Raw genomic sequence first — 14,754 nt, forward strand, 5'->3', positions numbered from 1 at the left:
CCCACCCATCTACACGCACATACACACACACACAAACGCATTATTGGTGAGTAATGACCAGGTCGTTGTTGGAACATATTTGCTCAATGGCATGCATGCATTTTCAGGAACCGTGCTATAGTTCATGTATTTAGTGTGTTGTATGTGTTATGCTCCATGATGCCGCTGCTCCACTGATTGACCGCTGAGTGTTGTGTTGAGGTGCGGTTTGCGCTCCGCTGCTGCAAGGGGAGCGTCCGTCCACATCCTGCAGTGTTGTAATGTGCGGTCGCCTGTTTTTCTCCTTTCCGCTCCATTTTTCCACATCTAATCTCATTTACAAGACCACAGAGGAACACATTTATAAGAGGGACAACCTCCGTGCAGGCGGGAGGTGAAACAGCCTGTACACTGCGTCTTCGAACTGAGGTGAGGTCCCCTTTCTTCTGACTTGCATTGGAATATTAATAGGCCTATGAATCTGTTTTCTGCACGGTATTTATGTCGGTATCTCTAGGTCTGGGTGAACGTTTGACGGTTTCTCGACCAGCCAGAACATGTAAAGAAAAGAATTTCGGAGCCAGAAAATTGTCGATAAAATGCCTGAATGCAATAGAACCTCGTTTTGGAGATGTGACTCAGCATGTAAGGCATGCAGGCCTAATCCAATCAAGCTTTGAGTGCATGATTTTTCTCCCTGCTATTTTATAGCTACAAGGAAGGCTAATATATAGGCCTCTCTGAGAGATCGTAGACTATTTTATCTGCAGCTATTTATGCTCGCTGGACAGATGATTACATTACTGGGATATGTATCTTGTGTTTAACGATGCAGGCGTTGTTGATGCTGAATACGAATATTTCATATTCAGAATCTGGATGAGACATCTGCCACGCATACCCACCCACAGAGCTGTTTATAAATCATGTCCACAGCTCTCCTTACCTTCTCACGTGCTCCTTTTTAGGTCATTAAAAACAGCAGCACAGCTAATAGAGTTTCATTCTGATTGGCCCGTAGACATTTCCACATGACTTCAGGTCATCTCTTCTCTCTGTTGACCTACTCTATCTTGGTTACTGTACGTCTAAGGATGGTTTCACCATCACAGCTATGGCTATAGCACAAGGTATTAATGTAAAAAACAACAACAGATTGATGATGATACTCAAGAATTCCTTCCTGTGCTTCCAGTTTGTCATATTCTTAGTTTTGTAGTACATTATGTTATAGCTTTAGCAATAACTCGATATTATCGTCTGATCTTGGTGATATGATCATATCATGTCATAGTTTTACAAAAATGCGTTATTAAATAGTTTTTGACCACTATATTGTTGTCAAAATCTGCATATTCAAAGAGTTCTGTGTTCTGTGATGCATAATTGTGGATTTGTGTGGTTTTATATTTTTCATGCTTTGAAACATATTCGTCTACTGTGGCATACAGTTTATCTAGACAACCAAAATAATTCTGAAATGCCTGGTTGTGAAATTAATACAATCCCGTTAGTAGATTAACGTTTCAGTTGTAAGACCTAAGTTCTTGTGTACTCAATATCTATTTTCATCTGATTTGGAGACAATGTTTAAGTCTACACCTGTGAAGGGAGTGAAACTAGTGCGTTTGTGAATGTGTTATGAAGTGTATAGAGTAAGTGCTTTTAAAATGAACACATGGCGAACCATTTCCTCTGAGAGATGTTTAAGTGCACAGGCCCACATTGATTGTTTTCTCTTACTACAATGAAGCTAAATTCGTGTCTGCTGTCATATTACCAAAGTGGAGAAACATACATGACTTAGGTATATCATAGCCCAGAACGTTGGCGATAACCGTATGGAGATTTCCCTAAAAAAATGACTGGTCTAATTTGAGCTGCATGCATGGGAATATGCCCTACGGTTTGGTAATGACATGACCCCTTTATGTTTATTATGTACCTCGAAATAACTTCTTCCCAGGCTTGTTTCTCAGGGATCTCGATTGGTAGTGACTGAAATAAATAGAGGAGTCTTGGAAGTATGCTCACTTTGATAGTGTCTCCGTGAACTAAGATGTCGTGGAAGAACAGCCCACCTAATCCCAAATGTCCTGATCCACTTTAATATAGTTGGCTATATATAGATCATCAATACTTTTTGTTATAGTAACCCTGAGATATATCGTTCTTTTGGAACTCCAATTTAAGTTAAGTGTTTGTTGTATAGGTTTTGGATGGTTTGTAATTCAGTGTTAAAATCTCTGTTTTTGACAAGTTCAGTTTATATAGTAAAAGCCGAACGTCTCAAGGTGGTTGATTAATACAGGAACATGTGTCAGGGTCCTCTAAATAACAGATCACGTCATCTGCAAAAAGCCCAATGACGTGTTCTTCGTTTCCGACCTTTATCAAGCTGAACGAGTTCTACTGTAGATTTGGAAGACAATGGGACAGTCCTGACTCCACTATTTATCTATCTATTTCTTGCACTGTGTTGATTGTTTAATGTTATGCACCACCCCACCACCCGACATGACAACTTCCTTGTATGTGCAACATGCATTGACAATAAACGGTTTCTGGTTCAAATGCCTTTTCTGCATCAAGACGTATTGATATTTTTATGGTTAATATGTTAAAATATATGTAGGATTCTCCTTATGTTATCTTGGGTTTGGCGCCCCTTACTGAAGCCTGTCTGGTCTTCATCTATAATATCATTCATAAAGTGCTCATACCGAGATAGTGTTTTTATGTAATGATGCAATTACTTTGTGCAGATTTTCATATGATTTATATTTCTTTGGGAGGAAGTCTGTGGTGTTGTGATGCTTTTTTACCCTATATTTTAATAATTCATGTGGCTTATTTCTTTTTGTTTCCAGATGGGGAAAGTGTTAACTCATTTCTGTGAATGTCTACATGGTTTCTGGAGATGCAGGTGCCTACAGAGGACACCCTTTCACTGACTGGATAGAGGCAGCTGGGTAAACTTTTCTTACTTATTATTAAACACGGATGCAGTGCTGGTAATGAAGAGAAGTCAATGTGCTAATTGTATAATTGTATTCAAGATTTTAATTCCACAAATCATATACAAATACAATTTTTGACCACTTATTTTAGGTGTTTGCAGTAGCTTGTAGCCTCAAACAGCAATTTCATATAGACAGTGTGCACAGAGACATTTTGGTCATGAATGGAGGAGGCTTAATGCAGAATCCTTCTGAATTTACATTGTCATCCCTTTTATGTCACAGCAAAACAAACAGAAGTATTTATTGAAAGGTCGTAATAAAGGCTCCCCTTATTCCTTTTGTCACGAATTCCCCTTCATATTAGTTTGTTTTCATCCTGTCTGCTTATTTGACTAACTCTCCTGTCATTTCAGATCCTACCATTTACACCCAATCATCTCTCATTCCCCTCACCTTGTCCTCCACGCCCATCTCACCTGCAGCCCATTCCCTCATTAGCCCTCACTATTTACGTAGGTCCCCTCACTTGTACTTGTTCCCTGCCAGATTGTCTTGTGTGTCTCTGCCAAGCGCTCCAGTGTTATATATCGTACTATTCTGATCTGCCTGTTCCGACCCTGTCTGCCTGTTTTCTCGACCTTGGGTTTTTGCATGACCCTTTGATTTGTTTGCCTGTTAGGACTGACCTCCCGGTGTTGACCCTGCCTTTACCAAGTAAAGAAACCTATACCTGAATCTTGTCTCAGAGTTGTGCTTTTGGGTTCTAGTATCTGTAATCCTTACACAGCTGAATAAAAACTAAACAGCTGTCACAGCTGTCACCTTATCATTTTGGATTATGCAGTGTAAATCGTCAACACTTTATCACGGCCCCGGTCGGTTTACACTTCCTGTGGTAGAAGCACAGATGCGGAAATAAGATATTAAAAAATGAAAAAAGCATAAAGGCTGATGATTGATACATCCGATCAAGCGTTTCCTCTTATAGACCATAATGATGAGAATCAGTTTGTTAGTGAGGAGATGATTACAGCTACCACATTAAATATTTTCTTAAAGCAACAGTTCAACATTTAGGGAAATCCACGCTTTCTTGCGTTAGATACATCTGTCGTGACTGGAAACAGGGAGACAGATGGCTCTGGCTTGGCTGTGCCCGATGGTAACAAAATCTTCCTCGCAGCACCTCTAAAGGTCACTCATTAACATGTTATATCTTGTCTGGTAATTCTGTACAAAAAGTGCAAAAATGATACATTGATAGCGGTTTCCCCCTGTTTCCAGTCTTTGTTATTTTTACTAAAAGTTTGCTTAAAGGGTCTGAGAAGTCCGTGACTATTCTTAAAACATTCTGTGGCGTAGCATCAGATGCCCAGACCATGCTTCCTGAAGGTCTTTTTATGGCCTGTAATTTCTCTGCGCCATCCTAACATCCTTTCACAGCTGAAAAAGCAAAAGAAAGTTGTTTTTTTTGACAATATTCGAGTGATGGTGGCCGTGTGATTTTGCTGGCATATCTGACTCCTTTTGGCTCACTGAACTCAAAAAGATTGAAGTCTGGTAATTGTGGAGTAACTTGAAAAGGCACAGGCCAGATGGTCGTGTTTCTGCAATTGAAAAACAGAAAATATCTTCAGACATTTGGTGCTTTGTCAGATTAGATAATCATGGTCTAGCTTGAGCAAGACAACCCGCTTCTCTCCTGTGTTTGTTGGGGAGCACATTGCTGATTGTATGTTGTTGTTCTGACACCACACAAAGCAACATAGATATGTAGCAACAATCTAGAGTCCAGTTTTTTTTTAAATAATTGCTTCCATGTGCACCACGAAGTAGCTCCGCCATAAATGTAACCACATGGAGTATTAAGAATGCCTCGCAGCTCTGGAGCCAGAACTGTCTTTCATACTGCTCATATTTATGACGTGGGAACAAAAGCCAGTCTTTCTTCTTTCTGTTTTCACAAGACAGAGTGTCTGTGTGCTGAGCTGCTGTAGAGGGATTGTAACACTGAAAATAAAAAGAATAAACTTCAGTTGTATAGCACCCTTCATACAAGTAAATGCAGCACAATGAGCTTGAGACTTATCAAAAAGTAAATTGACTGTGATTTTGGAAGACGTTCTCTTGTTTTGGCTGACCTTTGCTACTTTGGCTAGCTTTAGGTAAACTTAAAATTGGATCTCTTTACGGTAAGTGTGGACAGGGGAATAATTAACGAGCAGTCTTTGAACATGCATATGTCTACATCAGGTTTCAGGATGCGCTCCCTGAGGAAGACGGTGTTGCTCGCCATCCTGGTGTCTGTGGTTCTGGTACTCGCTCTCCTCCATTCGTGGCCCACTCGGGCCTACACCACCGTGGACGTGTGGCAGCGACCGGGGCCAATTGAAGAGAGGCATCTGGAGGAGAGGCTCCCAGAACCAGACCACCGATTGGGAAACATCGCCTTTGACGTGAGGGAGAATGTGGCAAGGTAATTACTTTATTCCATCTATAAACTCCTCAGCACAACAGAGCTCAGCTAAAGCCTGATTTCCTCACATGCTCGTGTCTCCAATGATTCGTCCAGCTTGTTGGCACGAAACGGATGCGTTTGTGAGGGTGAGAGTGGAGGAGTAAACCTGCCCTTCGCCCAAATCTTGTTCCCGCGGGTGTCGGCTCACCCGCTGCACACCGCCTTTGAGGCCTCCGAGCTGGAGGAAATGAAGAGGAGACGGGCCAAAGAGTACAATAGTTTCCAGACGAGGTAAGCAGATAATGACGCAATGGCATCTTTACATCTTAAACAATTAATGAAGCATCAGCTGTATTTTAGCTTAAAAAACAACAACACAACTAATAAAACAGGAAGATAAAATAATATAAAAAATAAGCATTGGCATTACCCATATTGCTATCACTCGCATAGTATAGGTTACATATTAAGTATAATTATGAATCCTAAATAAAAATGATATTAACAGTAAGGGCAATTATTACTGTACATATAGCTGCTATTCACACATCCAACAGCAGTGACATATAACGCACACATCACTTTTTATTGCTACCATTCACATCTAAATGTGATCATCCTTCAAATATACTATTAACACCTATTTGGGTAAATATCATCTTCTTATGTTGATATAGTTATGATCATTCACAAGTCATAAATTGACGTGACCCAACACATTTCTATCACTTACATACAGTAGCAAAGCTTGTGCCACCATCACAACACCATTTATCACATTGCAATCAGACACTTATCGTGATGATTAATTGTTCATAACTGGCTATTTCAGTCATTCCTCCCAACCAATAGAGGGGATGGTATTTTTTCTTTTCCATTTCGTGAGCACATGTTGCTTTATTTGACAAAATCTATCTTTAGGTCACAACCTTTCTGTCTCTCTCTCTCTCTGACATGGAGAAAGTCATCGGTGCCCTCTTATCAACTGTCTCAAACCTTCACTATTTACAGTTTGGTACCACTGAGGATTCATTATTCCATCATTAACTGATCCAGAACAACAATAAACTATGAAGGAGATCAAAATAGAAAAATCTTATGATAAGGTTTATCTTCAAGATCTTCTTTTTCAGCCGAGAATATAATCACAAGGTTGCAATGTCTTTTATCAACAGCTGCTATTGAATTACCTCTGCTCTTTGTGTTTTCAAGGAGCAAAACTCAATTTGTCCATGTAGTCTATTCCTGTCCATGCTTGTGGATTTATATAGTGTGTATGCATCTTCCTGATGTGGATTTCCGCCCCTCAGGACACAGACGCCTGCAGATGTTCTCATCATTGCAGAGGCTAACAATCCCTTACAGTATCCAACGCAAGGGGTGGAGGTACGACCTTTGAGAACAATCATCATCCCAGGTAAGACTTCAGATAGAGCTGGACACAACGACAATATACTTGTTGAATTAGATTGATGTCCAACACGTTTGAACTGGTTTGTGTTGCTGTATTGGATTCGATGATTTAATTGAGGCATACAGCTAATAAATTATCAAGCTACTTCTTGAACTGACTTAGAGCTGGCAGTGACTTCTACCGTAGCAGTCTGGTGTACAAAAAGCACACTAGATATCACTGATCTGCATGACATAAAGAGCATTTTAACTATGTGTTTAGCACAAATAATCAGAAAACAGCGACTCATTTCGTCATGATATGCTTTCAGGCTTGGCCTTACACAACCTTCCCAGAGACCACTACTCAGTAAGTATTTCATTATGTCTGTCTTTACTTTTAGAGACATCTGCTGGGAGCTTTATCACACCTAGATTTCTTTCCATCTCGCCGCAGATAAACATAACTGCCGCGCTGGGAACGCTAAACGTGGCAGCAGAGGTGGACGGTGTGAAAATCAAAGGTGATGGCGAGATGCGCATGACTCTGTCGAGCAGCCTGCTGCCAAACCTGAACCGACAGCTGCAGTTTGTCACCTACACAAACACACTGTTCCACCCCAGCACAGCCGACACAGGTGAGGCCTCACACAAACATTACCGTTTCTCTGGACTTTTTCATTTTCTTATCTTTTAAAAAGTTAGTGGGGACACTGGAGAAAAATACATTTCGTAACGAACAAAAAGAGCGAAATGAGAAGGTTGCACCATTATCATGTCTGTATAGTGAATATAAAGCTGCAGCTGGTTAGCTCAGCATAAAGACGGGGAAACTCTAGATACAGTAGCTCTGTCCAAAGGTAAAACAAATCTACCTGTCAGCATATCTAAAGCTAAGAAATGAACACATTATATCTTGTTTGTATAATCAAAATAATAGGGTAAAAACAATAATTAGTGTCTTTATGGGGAGGTTTGTGTCTGAGTATGTTGTGGCTCTGAGCAGTTGCCTAACATCCAGTGGAGACTCCATGAAGTTACTGAGCCCTGAAAATAAATGATTCCTTTTACATTTAAGTTTTCATACGGAATAAACAAGTTATAACGTGTTCATTTTTTAGATTTGGAGGTGCATTTTGTTACCTTTCAACAGAGCCAGGCTAGCTGTTCCCAGTGTTTTTACAAAGCTAAGCTAACCGGCTGCTAGCTGTAGCTTTATATTGACCGGACAGACATGAGAGTCGATTGTCACGTTCTGCCTCTCTGTTCTCACTATTGTCGTTCCCTGCCTGCGTGATATGTGGTGTTTTATTGTTATTTAATTATTGTTACCCGTCTGTCCTCTTTCCTTTTAATGGCTCCACACTGGCAGTTGGTCAGCAAATAGAAATGACAATCCAGGCAGTAGGAAATATTTGCAGAGGTTTCTTTGTGTTTAGCTTCAATGCAGAATTAACAATGGTGCAAGGACAAAGCCTGAGGACAGACCATGACCAAAGACCACATTTACCTCCCTGAATTATCTGTCTACCTGTTACCCTGATATGGCAGGTGTTAACTTCAGTATTAATCTTTAGTGGATTGTTCAAAAATATGACATTCAGTACATGTGCAGTACTGCATGTAAAGTAGATGGCTTACTCCAAACAGCATATCAATCAACATATGTGCAGCCATCCGTCACAGCTGGATCTTATTATACTATTCAAATGCATTAAAAGTTGCCTGTGTTGTGTATTTTAGTGCAGTTTGAGACAGAGGGGCATCAAGCCAGCTTCAGTATCAAGATTCGTCACGGTGTAACACCCAAACTGTACAATACAGGATCCAAAGGAGGTAAATCAACAGCATTAATCATGCCATTTTTTAACCACTGAACAGTAAGCCTAAAAAGACAATAAGCTACCTTTCCTCTGTTTGATCTTCCTTCTCTGCAGAGTACAATGTCAGTGCCCTCGTTACAATAGCTACAAAGACTTTCCTGCGGTACGATAAGCTTCAAGATCTTATCGACAGCGTGAGAAGGTGGTACCCTACCGTCACCATAGTAATAGCTGATGACAGCGAAATCCCCCAAACCATTTCTGGGCCTTACATCGAACATTACATCATGCCTTTTGGAAAGGTAGGAGAAGTGCCAAGTTCATACTCAAGACTTTAGATTTCCCATTGATACTCTTTGGTATTCCAGCTCTGCTTCATGTGTCATAGGGTTGGTTTGCTGGACGAAACCTGGCCGTCTCTCAGGTGACCACAAAGTACGTGCTGTGGGTGGACGATGACTTCATCTTCACAGCCAACACCAAGCTGGAGAAACTGGTGGACGTTTTAGAGAGAACCACTCTGGATCTGGTGCGGGATAAACTGTTTCTTTTAAATGGCTAGGACAGTCTGGTGTTTTTGCTCTCAGTGACGTCAAAGTTCAAAGTTAGCTTTATTGTCAATTCCACAATATGTACCGAACATACAGAGGAGTTGAAAAGACGTTTCTCTCCAGTCCAACATATACATATATAAAGTGAATACAGTGCAAATAGATAAAAAAATATTTATACAACATATATATTAATATATACATATATATTGTGTGTGTGTGTGTGTGTGTGTGTGTGTGTGTGTGTGTGTGTGTGTGTGTGTGTGTGTGTGTGTGTGTGTGTGTGTGTGTGTGTGTGTGTGTGTGTGTGTGTGTGTGTGTGTGTGTGTGTGTGTGTGTGTGTGTGTGTGTGTGTGTGTGTGTGTGTGTGTGTGTGTGTGTGTGCGTGCGTGCGTGCGTGCGTGCGTGCGTGCGTGCGTGCGTGCGTGCGTGCGTGCGTGCGTGCGTGCGTGCGTGCGTGCGTGCGTGCGTGCGTGCGTGCGTGCGTGCGTGCGTGCGTGCGTGCGTGCGTGCGTGCGTGCGTGCGTGCGTGCGTGCGTGCGTGCGTGCGTGCGTGCGTGCGTGCGTGCGTGCGTGCGTGCGTGCGTGCGTGCGTGCGTGCGTGCGTGCGTGCGTGCGTGCGTGCGTGCGTGCGTGCGTGCGTGCGTGCGTGCGTGCGTGCGTGCGTGCGTGCGTGTGTGTGTGTCCAGGTAGGGGGTGCTGTGCGGGAGGCCACGGGTTACACTGCCACCTACAGACAGACCATCTCCATTGAGTCAGGGGAGGAGGATGGTGACTGTTTACACATGAGGAGAGGATTTCATCACGTCATCCAAGGCTTCCCCAACTGTGTTGTGACTGATGGAGTCATTAACTTCTTCCTGGCTCGCACCGACAAAGTCCAGCAGGTCGGCTTTGACCCGCGCCTCGCCAGGGTAGCTCACCTGGGTGAGTACAGTGAAAGTTTCATTTTCACATCAACCATACAGTTCAGATGGGAGCAGTGAAATGGCTATATACCAACATCTTTGACAATATTCAATTTGTTGCTGATTCAGTGTGTACCTACTCCATGTTTACTTAGCGTTGATTACATACTCAATGTTTACTTGGCACATACAAGAGAAGAAGAGAGATTAATAACTTGTTCCATCAAAAGTATGGTCTGCAGTATAGGCTTCACTTTGTATCTGAAAAAGGCACGGATGAAAAACCATTAGACTCAGCAGCATAATCGGTGTAAAAACTGTTTTAAGTAAATTGATTCAAAGATTCATATCTCATTTCAGTTATAAAGATAGTATCATAATTGTTCCAGAGAGATTATACTGTAAAATGTTCTTGTCAGCACATGCCAACATACCAGAATCAGTGCTCTGCTATGATTCAATTAAATGCACGCTTTAAATCTAATTGAATTCAATTTTTAATTGAGTCCCCTAATATCCAGTTTCCAACTTTTTTTTATTCTATATATGTCCTATAAATTTCATATCTGGTATCTTTGTTAAGTATCCATGTGAAACCTTTATTGACTGGCCCACTGAGAGAGATGTTTAGAAGTTAATCAGGCTACTCGACTAACATTTAGTTTGCGTTTGTTTTGCAGAGTTTTTCATCGATGGATTGGGATCTCTCCACGTGGGCTCCTGTGACGATGTCATTGTCAATCATGCAACCAAAATCAGACTTCCCTGGGTCAGCCAATCAGAGAGTGACAAGACTTACGCCAAGTTTCGTTACCCGCCGGCCTCTTCTGACGCCACACACACGAAAAACGGCCTCCTGTTCTTCAAGAACCGATTTCAGTGTTTGACTCATAATTAGCTCCCCTCCTCTTTACCCTGAGGGTTCCTCTGCTCTTCCCGAGTTGCCAAATAAGTTCTCCTCCGCCACGTCCCTTCAGATAAGCCTTCAGACATACACTTTGGTTTGCCTTTTCTTTATGCGAAAAAAGTTGCTGTTTTAGCATGTTAGTTCTGTCAGTGCTAAAAGGTCCTCGCACCAAGAATATGAAAATCCAGGCTTAGAGAATCATCTGTAGTAACAAATGTATCATCTTGTTGACACAGACCCGGTTAAATCACAGCATCACCGTGATTAATTGAAGACTTTCTTTTCGTTCAACCATATCTGGCTATACATCCTCAAGTTGTTCTCGCACAGATACTGGAAATTGGAAAAAACAACAAGTAGCATCTTTCCAGTCTGAGTCACTTCATTGTCATTCTAGGCTAATGCGAGCAGAGGTACATTTGGCCTCCTACAATATGCACTATCTCAAATCAAAGACTGAGCTTGGAGAAGCAATAGCGATGTCTGAGGACCTGAGAATGAGGACAAGAAGACACTTCTCAGAAAGTGACAATCCTGTCGACACAGAGCATACCGTAGGTATTCTATTCACCAATGCCACATGAAGAACGTGTTCAAAGACTGACATTCATGCCTGAAGTGATGATGCTGTTGTTCTATTTCATCCTTACTGACCGTCAGAGGCAGTGCTTAACACTGGATATCTTCCGTCTCGCGCATGCGCAGGTCGAATATTTATATCAACAAAGTCACCTGTGACCTCGGATGACCCCCGTCGTCTATAAGCTTTCCTCGGTTTGCAGAGCGCTTCCGCTCTAGCTAATCGAGTGGCGTGCTAACGTGAGCGTAGAGTTACGCTGTCGGGCCGCCCTTCACAGTGAGCAGAGTGTTCCCGCTCAAGCTAACTTGGGAGATGCTAGTTATACTAGATCGACGTTGACATTGTGCCCATTGATTCCTTAAAAGGCTATCACAGTTAGCAGAGCGTTCTCACTCCGGCTAACTAGACTAAGCTAATACTCGGATTGTGTCCATTGATTGTTTGTAAACATTACGGATATCACAGTTAGCAGAGTGCCCTCGCTCAGGCTAACTGGTAGCACACCAAGAGTTACAGCAACTGTCCAAGTGAAGAGTGTCCCTGCTCCCCTCTCACTGTAAGGACTGTGTTCTTTTTTGTCCGTTTTTCACAGTAGCAGAGTGCTCTCGCTCAAGCTAACTGGTGGGACACCAATATCTGCAGCAACTATCCTAGTGAAGAGTGTCCTCGCTCCCCTCTCACTGACTGTCCCCTGCCTGTTCTCACAAACATTCAGCAGAGTGTCCCGCTCAGACTGACCTATGAGTCGGCCATGTTTGACTTTCCCGGCTGTAGGACCTGTATGGCTCCTCTACAGCCTGATGATGGCCATGACCTCTGCCCCTCTTGCCTTGGCCTCGAGCATCTGAGGGAAGGCCTCTCTGAGAACCCATGCATGAACTGTGGCATCATGCCTCGAGCCGTAAGGGCTGCTAGGCTCGCCGAGGCGGAACACCTGACGGGTGTGGTCGACCTCCCCCTTTCAGGGCAGTTGAATCCAGCCCAACCTACATCCAGGATTCATAGAACCGTAGTTGCATTCGTAACTTTCGTTTTATGACTTTCAGGTGGCACCCTTGTATCACTCTTTCTTTTCCTAATGAGTCAAATTTGTTTTTAAAATGTATTTATTAGCAAAGAGGTGCTAGAGATTCATCAGCTGATGTTTTTTTTCTTTTTAATCTCGAGAAGAATATTTTTGAACCACTTGTGTGATGTTTCGTTCGATTTTTCTTTATCTCCACCAGAATGTGACGTTAGCTCTGTGAATAAGGGTCAGATTGAAACTACATCAGTGACAGTGTTATAAAAGGCTCTTGTGTAATGTATGTTCAAAAACGTGTCTCATACTAAGATTTCTAACTGTCGACAGATCTATAGGTGAGCACCTTTTTTTAGACTAATCTTTATTGTGTTAGAACAGCAATTAACTTGCCTGCTTCACCCAAAAAACACTGGTGTGATTCATCTGGTCACGGCATTATGAGCATTTTTTTTATTTTGTTAAAATGTTGACATATTAAAATGTCTGTGGAAAAGCCTCTTTCATTTTCAGTGGCGGCTGGTGGAAAATGTTCTAGGTAGGGCCATGCTATCAATTTCAGCAAACATCCCAGTATGATTAATGCAAAAAAAATGTATCAAACACGCATTATTACTTGGCAGTTAAATATTTAACATGTATTCCAACACGAAAACAATCAGTAACTAACACTTATATAATATAATATAACATGTTCATTTATTGAGATGCCCCTATGGACCTTGTTATAGGAGGTAAAGATCAGGAGAAGTAAACATGAAGTGTAATTATGAATACTGATGTTAAATTAAGCGATGATGAGTTTTCACTGTTAATTTAACATCTCTATTACATGTTGATGCCTCCATGACCAAGTTAAGCAGATGAGACTGAGGACAACTATGTAGAAGAAAAGATGTTCACTTTGCATAATATGTAGCTTGACAGAGTTCTCATGTGTGTCCTGGTGTTCTCATGTTTCCTTACCTCCTCATCCCTCACTCCCTACCCTGGTGTTCTCATGTTTCCTTACCTCCTCATCCCTCACTCCCTACCCTGGTGTTCTCATGTTTCCTTACCTCCTCATCCCTCACTCCCTACCCTGGTGTTCTCATGTTTCCTTACCTCCTCATCCCTCACTCCCTACCCTGGTGTTCTCATGTTTCCTTACCTCCTCATCCCTCACTCCCGTAACTGTCCGTGCTGGATCCGTCCCCGTTGTTTTAAAAAGCTAAATACGTTATTAACATGATGTCATGCAGCTAGCCAAACCTGTCTGGTGTACAGCTATACAGAAGCTCCGCATGTACTGCTTCCCTTTCCCGCGAGTCTGCTGTCTGATTGTGAGGTCAGGCTGATCTGATATCAGCTCTTTGGCTGCAGAATCTCTGCCAAAGTTCTCCTCTCAAACGGGTCTTGGAGGAGGAGTGCTCGCCTGTAGAGACTTCTCCTGACGAGAACGCGCAGCGAGGGGGGCCTGATCGTTCTGGCCCATAGCTGAATCTATTTGAGGGCGCTGATTGGCTAAATTGTATGTCACTCATTTATATCTTGAATCAGCAATTGGCTAAACTGCTTCACAGACCCGTCTCTTTTGGGCCAAAATGATTAGGCCCCCCGAGCTGCGCGTTCTCAGTGTCGTGCACACAGAGAGAGAGCACGAGCAGAGAGCACACAGGCGGAGAGGACGAGCAGGAAAGGCATATATTTTGCGCAGATATCATACTTTACACACATTACTGGGTACATTCCATCGTTCAAAAACACAAATATTGACAATTTGTATAATTTATTATAATTTTTTTTTTTTTTTGTGTGTGGCTCATGGTGGGGACATGCCCCATGGCCCTCTATTGACCAGCCGCCACTGTTCATTTTCATTGCCCAGGGTGGGGGAAAGAAATGACAGGTTCAGTCTACATTATAGTAAAGTGTCTTTCAAGGCATCACTGTTGAGCTCCGAAAGGAGACACTTATTATAAAAAACAAAAATGTATAGAAGCGAAGGTCATAGTTTGTATCTTAATGTTGGACTGTGACTTCTTCACATGATTCAATTCATCTTCCACATCTACTGTGTGAAGTTAGTACCTTGTTTTTTTCATTTTCAAATGCAATAGTTGGCACCTGCATCATTAAGTCTTGGGTTCATATAATCTTTCACACTGGTTCACTATGTCATTGTTGTGAGAC

General features: G+C 42.1%; 1 protein-coding gene across 2 annotated transcripts; it reads left to right on the forward strand.

Annotated features, from left to right (window-relative positions):
* Positions 1-11: 11 nt before the first annotated feature.
* b4galnt1b (beta-1,4-N-acetyl-galactosaminyl transferase 1b) lies at positions 12-13,078 on the forward strand. 2 transcript variants are annotated; one of them, XM_079265527.1, is made up of 14 exons: positions 12-46; positions 324-408; positions 2,850-2,951; positions 3,356-3,454; positions 5,196-5,418; positions 5,515-5,691; positions 6,711-6,817; positions 7,125-7,162; positions 7,250-7,430; positions 8,536-8,628; positions 8,730-8,917; positions 9,004-9,144; positions 9,856-10,093; positions 10,755-13,078. In XM_079265527.1, the coding sequence occupies exons 5-14, from the start codon at positions 5,204-5,206 to the stop codon at positions 10,970-10,972; spliced, it is 1,596 nt and encodes a 531-aa protein (XP_079121653.1). In that variant the 5' UTR covers positions 12-46; positions 324-408; positions 2,850-2,951; positions 3,356-3,454; positions 5,196-5,203; the 3' UTR covers positions 10,973-13,078. The 2 variants fall into 2 exon arrangements, with proteins under 2 accessions (XP_079121653.1, XP_079121654.1); XM_079265528.1 differs by lacking the exons at positions 12-46; positions 3,356-3,454 and having other exon boundaries at positions 84-408.
* The last annotated feature ends 1,676 nt before the right edge of the window (positions 13,079-14,754 follow it).

The sequence above is a fragment of the Melanostigma gelatinosum genome, assembly GCF_949748355.1.
Source record: "Melanostigma gelatinosum genome assembly, chromosome: 3".
NCBI classification, from domain to species: domain Eukaryota; kingdom Metazoa; phylum Chordata; class Actinopteri; order Perciformes; family Zoarcidae; genus Melanostigma; species Melanostigma gelatinosum.